The sequence below is a fragment of the Rhinolophus hipposideros genome (genome assembly GCF_964194185.1).
Source record: "Rhinolophus hipposideros genome assembly, chromosome: 11".
NCBI classification, from domain to species: Eukaryota; Metazoa; Chordata; class Mammalia; order Chiroptera; family Rhinolophidae; genus Rhinolophus; species Rhinolophus hipposideros.
Window position 1 is genome coordinate 795987 of NC_138057.1, and position 21636 is coordinate 817622.

General features: G+C 52.0%; 1 protein-coding gene across 6 annotated transcripts in view; it reads right to left on the reverse strand.

Moving 5' to 3' along the window:
- BICD2 (BICD cargo adaptor 2) overlaps nucleotides 1-21636 on the reverse strand; it is a 118363-nt gene that overhangs the window by 55356 nt on the left and 41371 nt on the right. For 3 of the 6 annotated variants that reach the window (XR_013994397.1, XM_081065615.1, XM_081065616.1), the window contains exons 3-7: nucleotides 20898-21050; nucleotides 18959-19393; nucleotides 17141-18148; nucleotides 15245-15396; nucleotides 13448-13658 (exon numbers count right to left, since the gene is read on the reverse strand). Coding sequence is in view for 5 of the 6 variants with exons in the window: in XM_081065615.1 (XP_080921741.1) it covers nucleotides 13448-13658; nucleotides 15245-15396; nucleotides 17141-18148; nucleotides 18959-19393; nucleotides 20898-21050 (1959 nt within the window). In the remaining variant the exon portion in view is untranslated. Of the gene's footprint in view, nucleotides 1-1566; nucleotides 1780-9601; nucleotides 11693-13447; nucleotides 13659-15244; nucleotides 15397-17140; nucleotides 18149-18958; nucleotides 19394-20897; nucleotides 21051-21636 lie in introns of those variants that run through there. The other 3 variants (XM_081065617.1, XM_081065618.1, XM_081065619.1) reach the window with 3 other exon arrangements.

Genomic DNA, 21636 nt, shown 5'->3' on the forward strand with positions numbered 1-21636 from the left:
ACAGGAGCTGTGCAGTAAGGGAGGGGGCCAGGCTGCCCTGCAGGGTGGACATGTACTTGTCAGAGATGGTGGTGAGGGCACCCAAGGGCCCAAGGCCTCTGATCTTCCAGTCTGCAGTCCTTTCATTCCAAGTCTGCAACTTCCTCCTTCGTCTGACACTACTTTTGAAACTCAGTACATTAGCCCTCCCCCGCCACTAAAAGAAGCCTTAGCTCTACATAAAATGAAGATCTATCATCCAATCTTACTAAGGAATTGGAAGACGAGTATTTGTTTTGTGAGAGTTCAGGAGTCACCACAATAACCCGACAACAAAAGCGACTCATGCTGGAATATCCCATGCCTTACCTGACCTTGAAACAATGGGGCCCAGCGGACTACACAGAGAAGAACCGCTTCAGGTTGAGCCTTGTCCATTATTAATTCATCTAAAGATGTCAGCAAAGCCTGTAGTTTCAGTTCTTAAGTTTTCTGACTGTGCTAATGGGCAATAAAATGCAAAAGTGGGACAGAGGGTCACCCGGGTGACTGCAGCTTACCCTACAGCTGACCAGCACTCCCAGCACTTGGAAGAGCACCACCCAGGGCCTGCACCATTCCCAAGGAGCGGCTTGGCCTTGCTCAGGGCTCTTAACCTCACTTGCCAGGCATAACCTGTCCAGCCCCCGCTCACCTCATTTTCCCAGCAAGTCCACAAAAGGAGTTCTGTTACTACTTCCCTTTGCAAGCGCAGAAACGGAGCGCGAGCCAGGCAGTGGTAGAACCGGGCCTCCGCCAGCCCCGCGTGGCCCCAACCCCGTGCTGAGGCCCCCCGGCCCACCGCGTTCCTGCCGGCTCGTACCGGTACCAGACAGCAGGCTGTCCGAGACGTCTGGGCTTTCACACAAATCCCCACACGTCTCTTCCGGGAATCCACCTCCTTGGGAATCCTCGTCGCACTTTGTGAAACTCACCCTCACTTAGGAAAGGAAGGATTAAGGCAGGAAGAGATCCTGCAAAAGAACCTGCGGGCCGTGGCCCGTGTTTCAGGCCAGCAGCAGCAGGAGAACGGCAGCCCCGACGTCCGGAGGCTGAAGCGCCTGGGCGCCGAGAGGCCGCGGCGGCCGGGGCGCTGCCCTTCCCCGCCGGGCGGCCCAGGCCCTCGTCGCCAGCCGGCCGCCTCCGCCCCACCGCGCTGGGGAGACGCGAGGCTGACCGGGGGTGCTGATCTGGGGTAACGTGGAGCTCACTCCGCGGAGGGGGTGACACTCGGGGGACGCGGAACCGACTCGCGAAGGGGTGACGCTGGGACACGCGGGACTGACCCGGGGGTGAGGGTGACACAGAGGAACAGGGCAGCGACCCGGCGGGGGAAAGTGGTGGGACGTGGCACTGACCTGCGGGAGGAGGTGCCGCCGTGCGCACGCGAACCTGGCCCGCACAGAGGGTGATGCTGGGGGACGCGGAACGGACCCGGTGGGGCGACACCGCGGGGTCCGGAAACGACCCTGGGGGGGTGCCGGGGCACACGCAAACGGGCCGGGGCAGGGCGAAGGTCGCGGGCCGCGCCGGCCGTCTGCCGCTCACCTGCGTGTGGGCCACAACCAGGCTCTTGTTGCCTTCGCCGTGGTACCCCCATTCATTCTCATCCATCTTCCCCTTGTCCATACCCCGGTGGAGCTTTAGCGCCTCTGGGGGCCGCGAGTCTGGGGCCGCCAGTGCACCTGGCACTAGCCGCCGGGTCGCAGTCGTCGGGGGAGGAGCGCCTGTCAGCCGCCGCCTACGCACGAACCGGCGGTCGGCACTTCCAGGCCAGGGCCGCCGGAAGCCACGCCCCCGGTGGCTGCCATGGCAGAGCCGGGCAATTTCTGGGTTCCTGGTTGCTTCTTCTCCGTTGATCACAGCGGCGGAGGAGCCAGCGGCCATCTTAGGTGCTGGCATAGTGACTCTAATCCGGAGCGCGGTCTTGACAACCGGAAATGAGGTTTCTAGTCTGGGCGACGGAAGTGGGGCGCGCTCGAGGAACCCTGTGACTTCTCCGGGGCCCTTGGACTGCTGGGGCCCAGAGGCAGCTACAGGCGTACTGGGGCTTCGGCGGTCCAGGCGGGCGGAGAGTAAGGTCTCTGTCTGGGTTCACCGTTTGCGTGTAGATGTCCACTTGTTCCGTTATCATTCTCTGTTCTGTTCCATTGAAATGTTTTATTCTTTTGCAAATACCGGAGCATCTTGATTAGTCTAGCTTTATAGTAAGTCTTGAAGTGAGTGTTCCCCGGGCTTTTGCCTTCTGGAACAGACTGTAGAGAACTGGTATAATTCCTTCCTTAAATATTTGGTAGAATTCACCAGTGAATCCGTCTGGGCCTAATGCTCTCTATTTTGCACGGTTAATTGTTGATTCAAATTCTCTACTAGATAAAGGCCTATTCACATGGTCTGTTTCTTCTTGTGTGAGTTTTGATAGATTGTGCCTTTCAAGGAATTGGCCTATTTCATCTGGGTTATCAAATCTGTGGCCATAGAATTGTTTGTAGTATTCCTCTGTTATCCTTTTGACGGCCGTGTGATCTGTAGTGATGACCCCTTTCCTTTCTTGTATTAGTAATTTGTCTGTTGTTTCTTAACCTGGTTAGAAGCTTATCAACTTTATTGATCTTTTCAAAGAACCAGCTTTTAGCTTTGTTGATATTTTTTCCTATTGACTTCTTGTTTCTAATTTCATTGATTCTGCTTTCATTTTTATTTCTTTTCTTCTGCTCACTTTGGCCTTCGTGTGCTCTTCTTTTTCTAGTTTCCGAAATGGAACCTTAGATTATCGGTTTTAGTTAGGTCTTTTTTTCCTAATATGCACCCAGTACTATTAATTTCCTTCTAGGCATTGATTTAACGCATACCAGTAATTTTGGTGTTGTATTTTCATTTTCATTTACTTCAAATTATTTTAAATTTCCTGTTGAGATTTCTTCTTTGACCCACGTGCTAGTTAGAAGTGTATTATTTAATCTGCAAGTATTTGGGGATTTTCTGCCTTTTCTGTTACTGATTTCCAGTCCAATTTCATTGTGGTCTGAGAGCATACATGGCATTTCCAATCTCTTAAACTTGTGAACATGTATTTTCAGACCCAGAATGTGGTCTCTCTTGGGAAATGCTCCATATGACCTTGAGAAGAATTGTATTCTGCTGCTGTTTAATCAAGTAGCCTACAGTTGTCAATTATATCCAATTGACTGTCGGTACTGTTGAGTTCAACTACATCCTTACTGATTTTCTGACTTCTGGATCTGTCCATTTCTGATAGAAATGGTCAAGATTCCAACTAAACTAGTGAATTCATCTTTTGCATCACAGTCTGATGCTTTCCTGTTAGGTGCATACACAGTAAGGATTGTTATGTCTTCTTGGAGAATTCACCCCTTTATCATTATGTAATAACCCTCTTTATCTCTGATAACTTTCCTTACTCTGAAGTCTGCTATTAAAAAGCGGGTATAGCTATACCCACTTTTTAAAAATTAGTGTTAGCATGATATATCTTTCTCCATTCCTTTGTTTTCAATTTATTATGTCTCTATGTTTTAAATGTGTTTCTTGGAGACAACATATAATATAGTTGGGTCTTGTTTATTGGTCCACTCTCACATTCTCTCTTTTAATTGATTATTTAAACCATTGATGTTTAAATTGATTATCACTCTTATTCTTCCTATTTTTTTGTCTTCTCCCTTTCTTAGCATATCAGTTGTACGTGTGTGGGGGGGGTTAACCTTTTTTTAGTGGTCATCCTAGAGTTTATAAAACACATTTACAACTAAGTCTACTTTCAAATAATAGTATACCACTTTACTAAGTGGTATAAGGTAGTGCAAGTACCTTATAACAAAATAATTCTAATACTTCCCTCGTGGTCCTTGTATCTTTCATTTCACTTATAATCTATATTGATTAAATATAGCTATTTTGAACTGTTATCTATTAGATAAATTAACCAAAATAAAGGGTTTTAATTTTACCTTTATTCTTTCTCTAATGATCTTTATGTTGATCTGAGTTTCTGACTTACATAATTTTCCTTCTCTCTAAAAAACTTTTAATGTTTATTGCAAGGAAGGTCTGCTGGCAACAAACTCCCTCAATTTTTGTTTGTCCGAGAAAGTCTTTATTTCTTTACTTTTCAACAATAATTTCATGGGATACAGAATATTTGTGTTTCTTTTTTCTCTCTCTCACCAGTTTAAATATATCACTTTCTTCTTGCTTGTGTGTTTTCTGAGAAGTTAGATATATTTATCTTTGCTTTGATAATAAGACTCCCCCCATTCCCCAGCTTCAAGATTCCTTTTCTGCAGTTTTAATATCATATGTCTAGGTATGGTTTTATTTGGAGTCCTCTTGGTGCCCTCTGAGCTTTGTGAATCTGTGCTTTGGTGTCTGATAAATTTGGGAGATTCTCATCGTTGCTTCAAATATTCTTCTTTCTTTTGCTCTTTCTTCTCCTCTGGTGTTTCCATTATGTGTCTGTAACACCTTTTGTAGTTGTCCCACAATTCTTGGATACTCTTATCCATTTCTTGTCTTTTTTCTCTTCAGTTTTGGAAGTTTCTATTGACACATCCTCAAGCACAGAAAGTCTTTCTTCAGCTATGTCCAATGTACTAATAAGCCCATCAAAGGCATTCTTTATCTGTTAGTGTTTTTTAATTTCCAGCTTTTTGATTCTTTCTTACAGTATTCCATCTGTTTATATTACTTGTCTATTCTTACACACTGTCTAACTTTTCCATTACTGCCCTCAGTATATTAAAGTTATTTTAAATTCCTGGTCGGATACTTTCAACATTCTTGCCATATTTAAGTCTGGTTCTAATGTTTGTCCTATCTTTTTTGTTGAAAGTTTTTGTTGAAAGCCAGACATGATGTACTGGGGAAAGAGAACTGCAGTAAATAGGCATTTAGTAATACTGTATTTCCCTGAGAATAAGACCTAGTCGGACAATCAGCTCTAATGTGTCTTTTGGAGCAAAAATTAATACAAGACTCAGTCTTACTTTACTATGTGACCCAGTCTTTATAATATAATGTAATATAATTAATATAATACCAGGTCTTATATTAATTTTTGCTCCAAAAGACACATGAGAGTTCATTGTCTGGCTAGGTCTTATTTTCGGGGAAACACGGTAAAATGGTAAGGTGTAGGGGAAAGGGAAGCGGTCCTATAGGATTGTGATTAATCTGTTATTAGTGCCCCTGTGCCGCTCAGTTTTTTTCTTCTTTTCACCCTTTTAGGTGGTAAGGTATGGCCAGAGGGGACTAGAGTTGGGTGTTTCCCTTCCCCCACGTTAGTTAGGCTGTGATAAAATAGTTTTGTCTTGAGGGTAGGTCTGGTTAAGAAGAATGCTGTAGGGTATTTCAAAATGGCTCCTTTTTCCCTTCTGTCACTGAAAGCCTGGCGGCGAGGAGGGAGGGATTTTTCTCCAGTCTTCACTGTGAGAATCTGGTAGAGCTCCTGGACGTAAAGCTCATATAAGTGTGAGGGTCCCACTATGACTGGGTCTTCTTGGAGCTTTTATCTCTCAGGTTTGTCCACACTGAGCCTACAGCATATTGGTCAATTACAGATCAGGTTTTCCTACCCAGGTACTGATTACAACTGCTCTGCTAAGTTGTGACTCTGTCCTTGTCTGTGTCTACAATTTGGGGGGCAGTGGCATACCCTGTGACCTCACTTCTATGACAAATACAAGAGTTGGTTTTCCAGTTTGTTCAGCTTTTTACTTATTGTTAGGACAACGTGATGGCTTCTATGCATCTTATATGTTGGAACAGAAACTAGAACTCCTGTTGGAAGAGTTTTTTTATTACTGATTCAATTTCTTGTCTTAGGCTTATTAAGATTATTTCCTTTGGAGTCAGTTTTGGTAGTTGGTGTGATTCTAGTGATTTGCCATTTCATTAAAGTTATCTCATATGTCAGCATTGTTATAATATTGTCTCATAATCTTTTTGTTTATGTAAGGTCATTAGTAAGATCCCCAATCTCATTACTGATTTCAGTAATTTCAGTCATCTGTTTTTGTGTAGCTCAAGGTTTGTTGATTTGTTTTTAGGAAACCACTTTTGGTTTTGTTGATTTTGTCTATTGATTTTTCTGTTTCATTCATCTCTGCTCTAGCCTTTACTATTTCCTTCTTTCTGCTTGGTTTGGGTTTAGATTATCCGATTTTTTGGTGTATAATTATTCACAGTACTCTCATAATCTTGTATTTCTGTAAATTTGGTAATAATTTCTCCATTTTTATTTCTGATTTTAACAGCATTTTTTATTCTAAAGGTCTTGTCATTTTTTAATTCATTTTTGCTAATCTTTAACAAGAAACAACTTTTGGTTTTGTTGATTTTTCTCCATTTTCCCCCTATTCCTATTTCACTATTTCCACTCTAATCTCTGCTTCCTTGGGGCTTAGTTTGTTCTTTTTCTCATTTCTTAAGGTGGGAGCTTAGATTCTTGATTTAAGAGCTACCTTTCTTTCTTCTTACTATCTTCGTTGACCCATGGATTATTAAGAAGTGTTTCATTTACACATATTTGTGAATTTCCCACATTTCATTTCTAATTTTATCCCATTGTCATTAGACAATATAGTTTGCATAATTTCAACCTTCTTTAATTTATTAAGACTTGTTTGGTGATCTAACATGTGGTCTATCCTGGACAATGTTCCATATGCACTTAAGAATATGTATTCTGCTGTTGGTTGGAGTGTTCTATAGATTTATTAGGCTTTGCTTACAGTTCTGTTCAAGTAATGTTGGCTTATCATCCTGTTAAGTATATTATTTCATTTTTGCTATTCTGTTTTGTTTTATTTATTATTGAAAGTGGGGTACTGAATATCCAACTATTGTTTAACTATTTCTCCCTTCATTTCTGGCAGTTTTTGCTTATTGTATTATTATGCTGTTATTTGGTACACATACATTTAAAAATCTTCTTGGTGAATCGACTTATTATATATAATGTCCTTCTTTGTTTCTCATAGCAATTTTTGTCTTAAAGTCTATTTTGTCTATTTGTATAGCCACTCCTGTTCTCTTTTGGCTACTGTTTGCAGGGAATATCTTTTTCCATTCTTTTACGTTCAACTGATTTATATCTTTGAATCTAGTGAGTCACCTGTAAATTCATAGTTCAATCAGGGTGTGAGAAATCCATGAGGTTTGATAAGTAAATCTATCAAAGCTCTGGGTCCCTACTGTGTGCTTCCATGTATATAAAGTACAGGAATAGGCACAAGTGACCTGCACTGACACACTCAGAGACTTATCCCAGGGAGGAGGAGTGGCTGCACAGAGTATGAGGGTTTTGGGGGGCTGCCCGCAGTTGCTTCTCATTGGGATGGTGGCTGTTTGTGTTCAGTTTGCAAAAATCCAGCCAGAGGATACCTGTTTGTGTTGGACACTTGTTTGCATTCTTATGTATGGGTGCTGTACTTCACTAACATGTGAGGCTAAATAAAACAAATCTGGATTCTTTACTTGAGATTGAGATGAACAAACGGGATGCTGGTGTATGTGTGATCGATTCCTACTGTTCTCTCCTAGGAGGCCCATGCAGGAGTGTGCTCACAGTACCCATGCAGGGAGGCCTTTTCTGGGCGTGAGGCACTGTGACATTGCCTCTTCCTGTTTAGGGGGAGGTGCTCTGTGGGGGGTGGGGGGCCGTTACCCCTGGGACCTGATCTTACAAAGGTGAACTCACAAGAGCCAACGTGCTTGCCCACAAGAAAACTGACAAAATGACAACACACAGACCTTACAGTTCTGCTGTTCGGCCACAGCGGAAAGGTGAGCACACAGAGGCAAACCTAATGGCAGCCCATCCCTGCCAAAATCCCACGCCAGGTGAGGTCAGAATGCAGGCACATGTGCATGGGAGGTTCCCATGGCAGGAGCAGCCCAGCACTGCACCCGGGCTGGCACACAGAGGCGTCCCCCGAATGTGTCTGGAAGCACTCCTAGAGGAACCTGGGACTCTGGCTGTTGATCACACAGCTGTTTCCTGTGTGCACATCTGGCCTGTACATTAGACGTGCACACTTTTCTGAGTGCAAATTATGCTTTGATAAAAAGCTTACTTAAATCGCATTCCTCACAGGACAGAGGCCAGGCCATGGCCTGGCTGCCAGAGCTTGGTTATAATGATGACGGCGCTAGAGCCGCATTAGCAACACTCATCGACTCGGCATCTGCCACACGTTGAACACCTAGGGCTGGAAGAAACGTCATAACCGCTGAGCAAGGAACTACAGTCCTCTACCTGTAGAAGAGAAACTGAGGCTCAGAGAGCATAAATCAGCCAGGGTATGTCAGCTACCAAAAGGGGGTGATCAACCAAAGGTCTGTCTCCAACCTGACACTTTCCAGCTCTGCAAACCTGCTGGGGGTGGGGAGTGGGGGTGGGAGGGTGAAGACTGCTCCAGGGACGCAGAGGTGGTAGGAGTGGAGACATTCCCTCTTGGAAGGGAAGGTTGAGCAGGTGGCTTGTCAGTGTCAAATGCCCCCTCCCACAGGCTCCTGGGACACTGTCCACTTGGAAGGCCGCCACTCCACCCCTGAAATGAAAAACCACGTGTGAGCACCTGGAGCACTCTGGGGACATGGACGGCCTCAACACGTGTGCTTGTGCAAATCAAACATTCCAACACGTGGAACTGGGCCAGGGCCACAATACGCCACACATATGGTGGGGGCCAAGGGCCAGGTGGTGTCCCCACCTGGAAAAGGGCCTGCCCTGACTGGCTTACTGCCAGTGTCCCATCCTCCTATTCTCAACCTGTTCTAGGGACCCTTTGGGGCAACACGGGCCAGCAGGGGAGAAGATTCCTTCTGGCTATGGAGTTAGAAAAACAAGTCTCTTTTTGAAAGTTTCAAACTGAAAACAAGTTCAGGCCAACACTAGCAAAGAAGGATGGAGATCCATCGGGGGGGGGGGGAGGGGAAACTCTGGGTGGAGGGAGGGGTCCTGGGGAGATGCCAGGGAAGGGAGGCCCTGGCCTCAGACAGCCTTTGCCCTGAGGTTTGGGTGAAGTGGCTCAGGCCTGACAGGCTATCAGAAGCAAGGGTAGCAGAGCGTCGTAGGGATACCCTGTTCCCTCATCCAGGACTTATCCCCTATGCTCACACACCCACAAGCGATCAGCAGGACGGACTCAACATGCCTTGTACACATTCCTGCAGGTGAACATACTTTTGTGATGATGACAAACAGGTAACTCTTTTGTGTGGATCTGTTCATTCCTGGGATCAGTGAGCAGCAGTTTGGACAGCAAAGGATGCCATGTTACCCCAATCTGCTTTCTGGACAGGATGGCGAAGGCAACGTGCTCTCCCTGTTAAGGTGCTGGGTGCTCACTGACACCTGATGCCCCTCTCGGGGGACACCCCATACCCACTCTCCTCCCCACACCTCCGGATTTGGGCCCAAGGTCGCTTCCAGCTCTCACCAGCAGGGTTTCCGACAGGCTGGTTTTATTGTTTTAGGCACTGGAATTACAGTGTATTGCTGGGCCCACAGGCATCTGGGACGGGGAATGAGTGCAGCCACAGAGAACAAGCCTTGTGCTTTGTCTTTGTATCATTCTTTATTTATTGGTCCTACCAACGTGACCCTTCACTAGGCCTACTGTTCCCACATGCACTGGCTTTGCAGGCTTTTGCGCCATGTCTGTTCCAAGTCGCGACTGATTTCTCCTTCCTATTCCTTTTCCATGCTCTGCCTCATTTTCTCAGAATCTGAACGCATTTTTGTTTGTTTGGGTCTGTGTAAAGGTTCCTTGGCAGGAGAACATGCATGTGATCTTAAAATAAAGACAACATTCTGACACTAAGGCAATGCACAGAAAAAAAAAATACAGTACTCAGACATCATTGCAAATAAATACCCCATACAGATGAAGTTATCGTAAATGTAACATTGTTTCTTATGAATCAACACTGTAATAGAAGGTAAAAATAGGGGTCCCTACAACTAGGAATAAGAAGTGCTCATTCCAGGAAACAGAACTCTTATTCTTGCTACTTACTATAATTTTTCCTTTATTTTGGAGGAGGGAGGACACTTTCTTCTTCCTCTTTGAGTACCAATTTGACCATTCACACAGCTTCACTCAGCAAACTGGACAGGCCACAGACCTGGTTTGCTAAGAAGCTTGAGCGAGTTCAGTTTCCTGAAATTAACAGTGATTAGTTACACCAAGCAAGAGAATATATAATGTCTTTCTCTCACATCTGCAAAGAATACTATGGCTAGCCCTCACCCCCTGCATGAGGCCGACGGCACCGGCTCCGCGGCTGCCCGCGGCTCTTCATAAACGTGGCATGTTATTCACACCACTTGCTTAGCTTCTCCCGTAAAGTCCATTTGGTTCCCAAAGCACACTCAAGGTTTGTGTTCACTTTCGTTTCTCAACCCCTGGATCTGCAAGGATCTGCAAAGAATCACTGACTAACAGAATTTTGCACAATTGCTGTTTACTTTCCCTCAGTGAAGACGCCCAGGTTCAGGTGTGAAGGTGTAGTACACCCACTCACACCTATTGGTCCACACTGGCCTTCAGCATTCCCAACTAGCTCTTCACTGTCCATTTTAGAGAATAAACTATGCCGGGACACCTCCCTTACCTGATGAAGGCACTACTGGCAATGATCACTAACAAAAAGGTGTTGAAACAGAACACCCTAAAAATTGACGACGGTAGAATTTTCTAAGTGTACCACAATTTGGCACAACAACCAGAGTAACAAAACAATTCCAATTTGGAATGTCACTGGTACAGTTGTATAAAATTCTGTTAATCAGTCATGCTTCACAACGTCCTAAAGCCCAGAAAATTCTGGAATTTGTAGGTAATACTACTCATTCAATAATTTATCTTTTTTGTTTTCAAGTGCCTATAACTGTTTAACCAGAGCAAAGGTCAAGTTTTCTTCTTGTTACATTGAACTATTCCTAAGAATAATAATAATACAATATGAAAAACCCCAGAATCAGAATACCCTGGATTTCTTAATGAACATGGCATTTAAAACCTGCAATTTCCAACATGAACCACAATGCCGTATAATCCCAAAGGCTGCTGACCCACAGCGTGGATGTGTTTAGCTGAGCTCCTTGCTGGGTCGAAGCCTTCATCTAAACAGTCTAGAGCTACACACTAGGACACAACTGTGCCACGTGCCAACGTCAGATGACCACGTCAGGAGCTAAGACAGAGCGCTACAGGACCACGAGACAGACCACGGCATATGAGACCGTCTCTATGTGAGGGATTAAGCAAATATAATCAAAATATCAAAAGTGCACAGGTTGATCAAATGAAAAAGCAGTATCTGTCATAGGGAGACCCCAGTGGTGAGCGTTTCTAGCAGGTTCCTAAGCGAGCCTGGCGGTTGCTGTCCCAGCAGGTTCTTCAGCGCTGTACAAAGGCCCTTCGAGCAGCAGCTGGTGGCTTTCTGAACATTAAAGCTTTTTTCCTCTGCCATTAAAAACTCAGGAATGCTATTTAAAAAAGAATTGCAGTGGCATATCCAAAAACATTTCTAAGTGGACTTTTAGGCTGCCCTTCCTTCCTCTGCGTGGGCCCATGGGAGGGGAGGGGAGGGGTTGCAGTGTGACAGGGCCGGCGGCCGAGTTCTCCCGGCAGCTAATCTACAGCTGAAAATGGGAGAAAACAAGACAGTGTTAGAACCAGTCACCTGTCGGACAACTAAAGCTGTCGCCAAGCTGTGAGGCATGGGTGCGTTAGCAGCAGAGAAGACCTGCATGTGTTACGGGGGCCGCCAGCCCCGAGTGCCTCATGAAGATACCTTACAGGTACAAAGAGAAGCTGCGTGCCAGGCTTGGCGAGGGGGGCAGAAGCAGTGTGTGGGGCCAGCAGGCAGCCATGCCCTTGGAAGTCCTGCTTACACAGGCACGAAGGCCTGACCCATTCTCAAGTGGGAGGGAAATCCAAGACACAGTGTCCCATCAGCAAAGCAGGAAGAGCCGGAGACAGGCACACAGAGGGGAAAGATGTGCCACGCCCGCACCTCTCAATTCCAGTGGTTTGCAAAACCCAAGGCAGTCTGTGCAGCACCTGGTCTGGTGGGAACCGAGACACACTTGGGAACCAAGGGGAAGGGGAGTGGGAGCACACACTGTTGTGAAGGGGCAACACAAACTCCCTCTGGGCCACGGAAAGATGAGGCAAAGAGCGCCTCAGGGCCGGTGGCTCCTGCGGGGTGACGGAGTAAAATACTGAGGGGTTCTGCTTCCGAAAGTGTCAACTCAGACGGCCTGATGCCAAAGGTCCGGTGTGGATGAGGCCTCTGGGAACAGAAGGACCCCACAGCCACCTTTCCTGCCTGAAACAAACCCCTGCCATTGCAGTGATGAATGAGAACCGCATTCCTCCTCAGTGAATCCTCGGACGGACCCTGGGCCCATACAGGCTCCTTGCCCACATCGGCCTGGAATCAGGCTGGGGTTTTCCAGAGCCCTGTTTCTTAGTGTCGAACGTCACCTGGGAGGAAGGCCTGATAACGGACAGAGACTAGAGAAATGTGCTGAAAGCTGGGCCCCCCCACCCCGAAGTACAGGATGGGTTTCCCCCAAGGACAGGAGTCGGGTCAGTCACTTGGCAAGCTTTTCTCACTGAAAAAATCCCAGGCCTTGGGCCTGCCAATGTGTCACCTCGCAGGCCACCGGATCAGGGTGCAGATCTCTGAGAGGCCCAGAATGCAAGCTCTGGCCTCAGGGGGTGGCCAGGCGAGCATGCGAGTGGGACGCGGCCAGGGCTGGAGGACTCGGGGCTCAGGGCTGCGCTTTCTCTGCGTTTGGGGGAAGGAATTCTGTCCTTCTGTGCCAAAGGGAGTTTGCGCCACAAACTACAAAGCAATTCTCTCCATCCTGTGACGCTATAGCTGGGACCTGGGCAGGCACCTCTAACACTGCTCCCTGGCTGCACTAGAGATATGTGGAGAACATGCAAGTGTCACCTCAGCTCTGTCCCAGCCAGAGGGAGCTGCTGACACCTAGGCCCTGGGAAGCCACGTTTTTGCGAGGACTCGTGGTTCTGACCCCACCCTGACCCCCAGGTCCTCTGCCAAGTAACAGCTGCTGTGAAGGGTGCTCCTGGGGGTGAGAAGCAGACACGAGCTCACTGTGTCCTGGGGGAGCAGCATGCCGATGCCGCCGGCTAAATCGTCCCCTCTGTGCGTTAGTTATGGTTAAGACCAGCCTAGCACCACAGTCCCGCCGCCGCCGTGTTAGTCAAGGTGAAGCAGACAGGTGACGAGTGGCAGGTTAGCTGTAGTGTGCAGCCCTGTGGCCTTAATCCCAGCAAATGTTATACTTCTCGCCGCAGAGCACCTGAGCAGTGAGCCCAGCGCCCTCGGTCCTGTTGCTGGCACAGGCACAGGTGTGACTTACGCTCGGGGTGCTGGGCTTGGCCTTGGGGGTGGCCTTGGCACGGCCCCGCCGGCTCTGCTCGTGGTCCAGCTCGAGCAGCTCCAGCCGCTGGGTCAGCGCCAGCTTCTGCTGGATGGCCATGCGTAGCAGGGAGTTGAGCGTCTTCTTTTCGTCCTCAGCAGCTGCCAGCTGCCGCTGCATCTCATCCAGCTGCGTGATGTACTCGTCACACCTGCGGGGTGTGAAAGATGAGAGTGTGGCTGAGGGACCTGGGCAGGAAACGGGGGCACAAGGTGAGGGGACCTCCATGGGGTCCCTCTGCTCATGGGGCTCTGTGATGCCCACCCCTGAGCAGCTGGCCTTGTCCAGGAGGGCTCTGTGATGCCCACCCCTCAGCAGGTGGCCTTCTCCAGGAGGGCTCTGTGATGCCCACCCCTCATCAGGTGGCCTTCTCCAGGAGGGCTCTGAGATGCCCACCCCTCAGCAGGTGGCCTCCAGGAGGGCTCTGTGATGCCCACCCCTCAGCAAGTGGCCTTCTCCAGGAGGGCTCTGTGATGCCCACCCCTCATCAGGTGGCCTTCTCCAGGAGGGCTCTGAGATGCCCACCCCTCAGCAGGTGGCCTCCAGGAGGGCTCTGTGATGCCCACCCCTCAGCAGGTGGCCTTCCCCAGGAGGGCTCTGTGACACCGTCTCCACTAAGGAAGGCAGACACTGCCCCTCAAGGTCTTCAAGTGATAGGACAGGTGGTTAGAGGAGAGATGCCCCCTGGCTCAGGGTATATGGCTAGCCCGACGTCAGTGCGTGCACACAGGTCTCAGTGAAGCTGCACGGGACAGCCAACCAGAGACTGGGAAGGGTAAGTGTGGACGCTGTGAACAGTCTATTTTGGCATCTGCTTAACTGTGACATGTGCCCCCCCGCCCCCACCCAGGTACGGGGCTGGGAGACAGAAATGCCCTCTCGGGCTCTGTCCCTGAGAGAAGGAGTGGGGCCTGGGAAGAGGGGGCGGTGGGAAGTCTCCCTTCTCCAGGGACCAAGGGTCTACAGTGAGTTTTAACCCTCGCCCAGAGACGAATGGGTTTGGGACCTCAGCTCCATCTGAGAAGTTTGGTCTGGTAGACAAGTGAGGAAGTGAGGGTCAGCATAGCGGCGCTGAGGGGTGGACTGAGGTCTTTCCCACGCACTCTGCCAGGAGAAAAGGAAACTTTCCGAGAAGCCCGGGCCTTTTTACCCTTGTTTCCCCACGTTTCCATCCCACGTTTGGGGAGTGGGGAGCACCCTGCACCCAGGTGTGAGGACAAGCAGGTCCTGAGCTCAGTTCCAACTCCATTTATAAGGGAGTCTCAGCCTCCCCACCGCCTAACCCACACTTGGACAGTCTAGGGACGGGTCCCCCAGTGCCTGCCCAACACTGGCCAGCAGATGGCACTAGACCCTCCGAATGGCAGAAACACCAGGAAGCGGGGACTTCCCCAGAGGCTTTCCCCACCTCTGATTGGCAGGGTCAGTGAGGGAACACCAATGGGGACAGGACAGCCTTCCTTCTTAATCTACAAAAATCCTGCCAAGTTCTGGGAGGCAAACTCCTCACTTGTCAGTTACTGGCCCAAATCTCGCTGTGTAACCTGCCCACTCACAGCCCGGCCACTGGGGACCTGTCCTCTTCACCTCTTGCCTTCAAGTTCCTCGTCTTACATGTAAAGCAGAGAACAAAACGGGGCCCTCTGGGTTTTCACCAACAGCAGGAATGGCACCGCACCTCCCGAGGGAAGGCTCCTGGGCCGCCGGCCAAGCAGCACCAGGGACTGTAGGTGTTACCTGGTGGCAAACATGGCGCGCAGCGAGGAGAAGGTAGCTGCGTCCTCCTTGAGGGCTTTGAGCTCATTACGTAGCTTCATCATGGTCTCCGTCACCATGGCTTTCTCGTTCTCGTACTTGCTCTTCAGGTTGGCCAGGGCCACCTCGGCCGTCTGGAGTTCAGACACAGAGGGTGGGTGGGTGGGCGAGGAGCACAAGGAGGAATCTGCCTGCTTCAGCAAGTGCCACAGGCCAAGACCCCGCCTGTCCCCGGCCTCAGTGGCCCAGCCCCCCACACGGCACAGAGTTGGGACTGATGCTCGTCTTTCCTTCAGTAGCACGAGCAGTATAGCTGCAGCCTGAGGTCTGAGCCATTAGTGGTGACACAGGCCCAGGAGGGAGTCGAGGAGTGTGAAAACCGCTGCCCAGCTCCCCATCTGCCCCCCCCACAATGTGCACCTGCTTACCCACCCCCCCACAGTGCACACCTGCCCGCCCACCCCAACCTCAGCAGTGCACACCTGCCCACCCACTCCCCCCACAGTGCACACCTGCCCACCCACTCCCCCCACAGTGCACACCTGCCCACCCACTCCCCCCACAGTACACACCTGCCCGCCCACCCCAACCTCAGCAGTGCACACCTGCCCACCCACTCCCCCCCACACTGCACACCTGCCCGCCCACTCCCCCCGCAGTGCACACCCGTCCGCCCACGCCAACCTCAGCAGTGCACACCTGCCTGCCCACTCCCCCCACAGTGCACACCTGCCTGCCCACTCTCCCCACACTGCACAACTGCCCGCCCACTCCCCCCGCAGTGCACACCTGCCCGCCCACCCCAACCTCAGCAGTGCACACCTGCCTACCCACTCCCCCCCACAGTGCACACCTGCCTGCCCACTCTCCCTACAGTGCACACCTGCCCGCCTACCCCAACCCCTACAGTGCACACCTGCCCGCCCACGCCAACCTCAGCAGTGCACACCTGCCCGCCCACTCCCCCCGCAGTGCACACCCGTCCGCCCACGCCAACCTCAGCAGTGCACACCTGCCTGCCCACTCCCCCCACAGTGCACACCTGCCCGCCCACCCCAACCTCAGCAGTGCACACCTGCCTGCCCACTCCCCCCACAGTGCACACCCGTCCGCCCACGCCAACCTCAGCAGTGCACACCTGCCCGCCCACTCCCCCCGCAGTGCACACTTGCCCGCCCACTCCCCGTGCAGTGCACACCCGTCCGCCCACGCCAACCTCAGCAGTGCACACCTGCCCACCCACTCCCCCCACAGTGCACACCTGCCTGCCCACTCTCCCCACAGTGCACACCTGCCCGCCTACCCCAACCCCTACAGTGCATACCTGCCCGCCCACCCCAACTTCAGCAGTGCACACCTGCCCGCCCACTCCCCACGCAGTGCACACCCGTCCGCCCACGCCAACCTCAGCAGTGCACACCTGCCTGCCCACTCCCCCCACAGTGCACACCTGCCCGCCCACCCCAACTTCAGCAGTGCACCCCTGCCCGCCCACTCCCCCCGCAGTGCACACCCGTCCGCCCACGCCAACCTCAGCAGTGAACACCTGCCCGCCCACTCCCCCCGCAGTGCACACCCGTCCGCCCACGCCAACCTCAGCAGTGCACACCTGCCTGCCCACTCCCCCCACAGTGCACACCTGCCCGCCCACCCCAACCTCAGCAGTGCACACCTGCCCACCCACTCCCCCCCACAGTGCACACCTGCCCACCCACTCGCCCCCACAGTGCACAGCTGCCCGCCCACTCCCCCCGCAGTGCACACCCGCCCGCCCGCCCCACCAACCCCAGCACGGTGCGCCCCCACCCGCCCGCCCCACCGACCCCAGCACGGTGCGCCCCCGCCCGCCCGCCCCATCGACCACAACACGGTGCGCACCTGCTTGTTGGCCTTGAGCACCGTGCGCAGCGTGGTGATCTGCTCCCGCTTGGTGCTGAGAAGCGACTTGAGCTTGAGGATCTCCTCCATGAGGGCCTCCCGATCCTTATCTGCCGAGGGGCCGAGCTCCTGCGATGCTAAGCGCTGTCGCGACAGTTCCGTGGTGCGGTCCACAGCCGCCTGCAGGTGCCTGATCTGGTCGCGGATTATGGCGATCAGGTTGTAGATGTTCATGGGCTCCCGGCGCGGGTCACTCAGGGGCGAGGGCAGCGAGGAGCCAGGCGAGGGGCTGCTGTCCCCAGCCCCTCCCTCTGTAGCCGGCAGCCCCTTGGGCAGGACTGGTGAGCGGCGCCCGCGGGCCTCGGGACTGCAGCGGCCAGCACCAGCCGGGCCCTCGCGGTAGTAGTCCAGCACGACACGGGTGGGCGTCTCATTGTTGCACATGCACACGTGGTGGTACAGACTGGCCAGCTCTTCGCTGAAAGTCACCAGTTCATCCTGGGCCACACTCAGGCTGCCCTGTGTCTCACCCGCGACATCACTGACCTTCTTCAGCTCTGTCTGCAGCCGAGCCAGCAACTCACGGTCCTGGCAGGTGGCCTTCTCCAGCAGGGACACCTTCTCATTGAGAGCCTGGCTTTCGGCCTCGTGTCGGCCCTTTTCCTCGGCGTGCCAAGCTTCGCTGGCCTCGTGCGCACTGCACAGAGTCTTCAGCTGCTCCCGGAGCTCAGTGGCTTCTGCCAGGGCCACGCGGTACTTGCAGGCCAGGATCTCGGGCCCATTGATGTCCACCTCATAGTAGTCACCATCTTCGTGGCTGTCACGCTCCTTCTCGCTGTCCAGGGCTGTGCGCCGCTCCTTGCCGGCCTGCAGGCGTTGCAGAGCACTCAGGGTCTCTGTCAGGCGGCTCACCTCTTCGTGCCTCTCCGACAGGGCCCCCCTTGCCTGCTCCAGCTGCTTCTGTGTGTCCTGCAGTGTCGCCAGCAGGGCCCCCTTCTCCCGCTCCATCTGCAAAGGCACAGAAGGGCCTGTCAACAGCCCGTGGGGTCCGTGCAACTGGAGGACCCACAGGCAGTCCCAGTAGTGACCCCGCCTGTCATCCTGCTGGCCTGTCTGTGACACTGTTAGACAGGACAAGGGTCTCCAGATCTGGGCAATTCTTACTAAATGTTCTTCTTACTAAATCTTAAAATGTAGCACGTATTTTACAGATGCAGCTGTAACCGGATGACCTTGACCGACCCAACAGGGTAAGTTTAGTGAATTGCAAAGAAGAAATCAACATGTAATGAACCAGATAGTGTATATAAGCAATGGCTAAGCCTCCTTCTGAGAGACAGAGCTTTGGATGACAGCCACATCTTGTTCTTGAATAGAACATCTCAAGCGGCAAACCCCTGGAGTTCAGGAACAACTTGTCTGAGAAAGGGTGCCACGTGTGGGGCCACCGTTGGTCCTCCCCTGCCCAGAGACTTGGGGAGCCAGGCGAGCCCCTCCTCAGAAACATACAGCAAACTCGGGGCCACAGTATAGATCCTGGCATTCCACTGTGACATGTCCACAGGACACAGCGAGGAAGATAGCACGTGGACACCACAGAGGGACATAAGAAAACCGTGACTGGCACCCAAATTTCAATCACATAATTCAGAAGCCCACTTCTCTGGCACCTTCCACCTGTAATGCTGCAGTCCCACTCATGCAGTGAAGGAGTTGAAGATAAATGTAAGCTAAGATTTGGGACATCTACAATGTGTGTGTGTGGCGGGGGGCAGCAGTGGAGGTGAGCGCCACCCACCCACTGGCTCTCCCACTCACCTGCATCAGCTGCTGCTTTAGCTTCTGAATCTCGGAGAGGTTGAGCTCACTGAGGAGATCGGACACGAGGCTGGGACAGGGCGGGGCCAGGCCGTCCTTGGTGGGCGTGGAGGCCTTGTTGTCCAGGGGCAGCTTGGCCAGGCTGCCGTGCTCAAAACCATTAGCCATGGCCTCAGCGTCATCACTGAGCTTGAGGCCATCCAGGGAGACATGCAGGTGGCTGGTGTACAGGGAGTCGTTGATGCTCATATAGTGCGACAGCTCCTTGCGCAGGCTGTTCTTCTGCTCCCGCTCCGTTTTCAGTGTCTCCAACGCCTCCTCCAGCTGCCGCTCCGAGATCTCCTTGAGCCGGATGGCGTCCTCCAGCTGACTGTTGAGGTACTCTGTCTCCTCCTCCAGACGCTTGATCTCATGCTTGAGGCCCTCAAACTCCACCTGAGGAAGAAAGGGTGACACTCGACTAAGCCTGAGCAACAGGAGGAAGCACCAGTGTGCTGACTCCATGGCTGCTCAGAGGCGTAAGGTGTGAGCACAAAGGACAAGTGTGCACAAGGTGTGAGCTGGTCAACAGCCATAGCTCAAAGCTGGTGACTGTGGAAATCAGAACAAGCATAACCACACTTCAGATTGGCTAGCAGACTTCGTATGCTACCAAGTGTAATAGTGATTTTCAATTCTACAAAATCCATCAATAGTTGACTGAATATTTCAAGATACATAAAATACGTATTTAGATGTCCACTATGATGATCACTTCTAAGGATATTTCAAAACAAAGGAATTCAAGCTCCCTGAGATGGGGTGTGTGACAGCTGCCAGATGTCCAAGGGAGTGAGTGGGAGAGGCAGCACTCAGAGTCACGCCTGCTGAAACTGTCTGCAGATGGACAAGGAAAGAGCAGACAGAAACCTGTGCTTGATGTGGGGCTCAGGATCTATATGCAATTTTAAAGACCGTTTCTTATTCTTCTGTAATATTTGTGTAAAACCTGAGGAACAAGCCACTTAAGAGGCGGGACTGAGAGGGTATCTGTGGGCTGCAGCCTGAGGAAGGGGACTCCCTGGAAGGGGGCTGGGCTCCACCAGTGCCACCCAGGGTCTGGGGCGAGGTCTCTCTCCCCTCAGGTCCCTGTGCATGACTGATGTCACAGCGGCCCCTTGTGCAGCCAGACGCGGAGCTCCTAAGCCCGTGTTCTCAGGCAGCGGTGTGCCCTCTAGAGGTTCTGTTGCCGGGATAAACACATGGGCCCACACGTCCCTATGCAGAACTTAAAGTGGGACAAAGGTCCCCCCATCTCTCACCCTGCAGGGCTGTGGCTCTTGGAGGTTGGTGACAGGGGTAGGCATTGAGGGACCTGGGTGCCCAGAACCACCCAGGGGTCTCATCACAGGGGAAAGCGGCCCTCCTCATCCCATCCATTGCTGAGATTACTCGAGAGCAGGAGACGACAGCTTGGACATTGCCACACTGCTCCTCAAGAAAGGCCCACTGGCTTTACCCAGAGGGCCCCCCGAGGTCCAGGATCACAGGGGACCCAAAGGGCCTGGCAAACTTGAAACAGCAGGAGGAATCAGCAGGCCGACAGCTCCAGGGTACCAAAGGGCCTGGGGACGTCTTGGATCTCCTGTTGGCACTGGAAAGGCATCTGAGCTAGACACCCAGCCCCCAAAGTTTTTTGGTGTCACGTCTTCATCAGCTCCTATACCTTTCCCCATTTTTGCTGGCCGCGACACCTTGGCCAGGCCAACTGTCAGCCAACACTGCAGGCAGAGGCCTTGCTCTCATGGTTGTGGAGGGAGAGTCTGCCACCACACCCCGGTCCATGGGGTGTGCGGCCCTGGGCTCAAGTGTGTGGGAGGAGGCAGGGACCTCCTTCAGAGCATGGAGGTGGCCAGAAGAGGGGGTGCAAAGGCCCCCCGACCCCTAGCCAGACGCTCACCTGGTTCTGCCTGAGCACAGACACCTGCTTCTGCAGGCTGATGTTCTCCTCCTCCAGCTCCGAGTAGTCCTGCAGCAGGCGGGCCTCCCGGAACTTGTACTCCTTGATGTCATCCCGAAGGCGGCCCCGCTGCAGCTCCACATTCTGGTTGATCTGCCAGAAGGAGGCAGGCGTGAGCAGCATGCCCGACTGGCCCACCCCTCCTGGAGCACGGGCTCAGTGCAGTCAGGCCTGGCAGCATGGGGGGGTGGGGGACAGCCAGGGTCTCAGCTGGCTCTGACCCTCGATTTCTTCACACTGTGACACAAATGATTCTTGAAAATGTTATAATGAGTGAGAGCAGCCAGACGCAAGAGGTCCCACATTGTATGATTCCACATACATGAAACGTCCAGAAGAGGCAAATCCACAGAGAAAATAGGTAGATTTGCGGTTGTGGGGCAGGTAGGGGCATATGGAGACTGCCTGCTAACCTAACACTGACTGAACTGGACACGGTAAGTGGGTGACTTGTAGTGACGTGAATCATCTCAGAAAGCTGGTAAAAACAGTTCCTGCCTCCAAGCTGCGCTGAGGACTGAGACGCCCGGCGAGGCAGAAGCGAGCAGACAGCAGTGGAGTTCTCACCCTACTGCTGATACACAGCATGTACTAGAACCTGGTGCCTCGGCCCCAGACCCCACAACGTTCTGGGGTCATCCTGTACGTCAAAGGGTATTTAGCAGTTCCCTGACCTCTG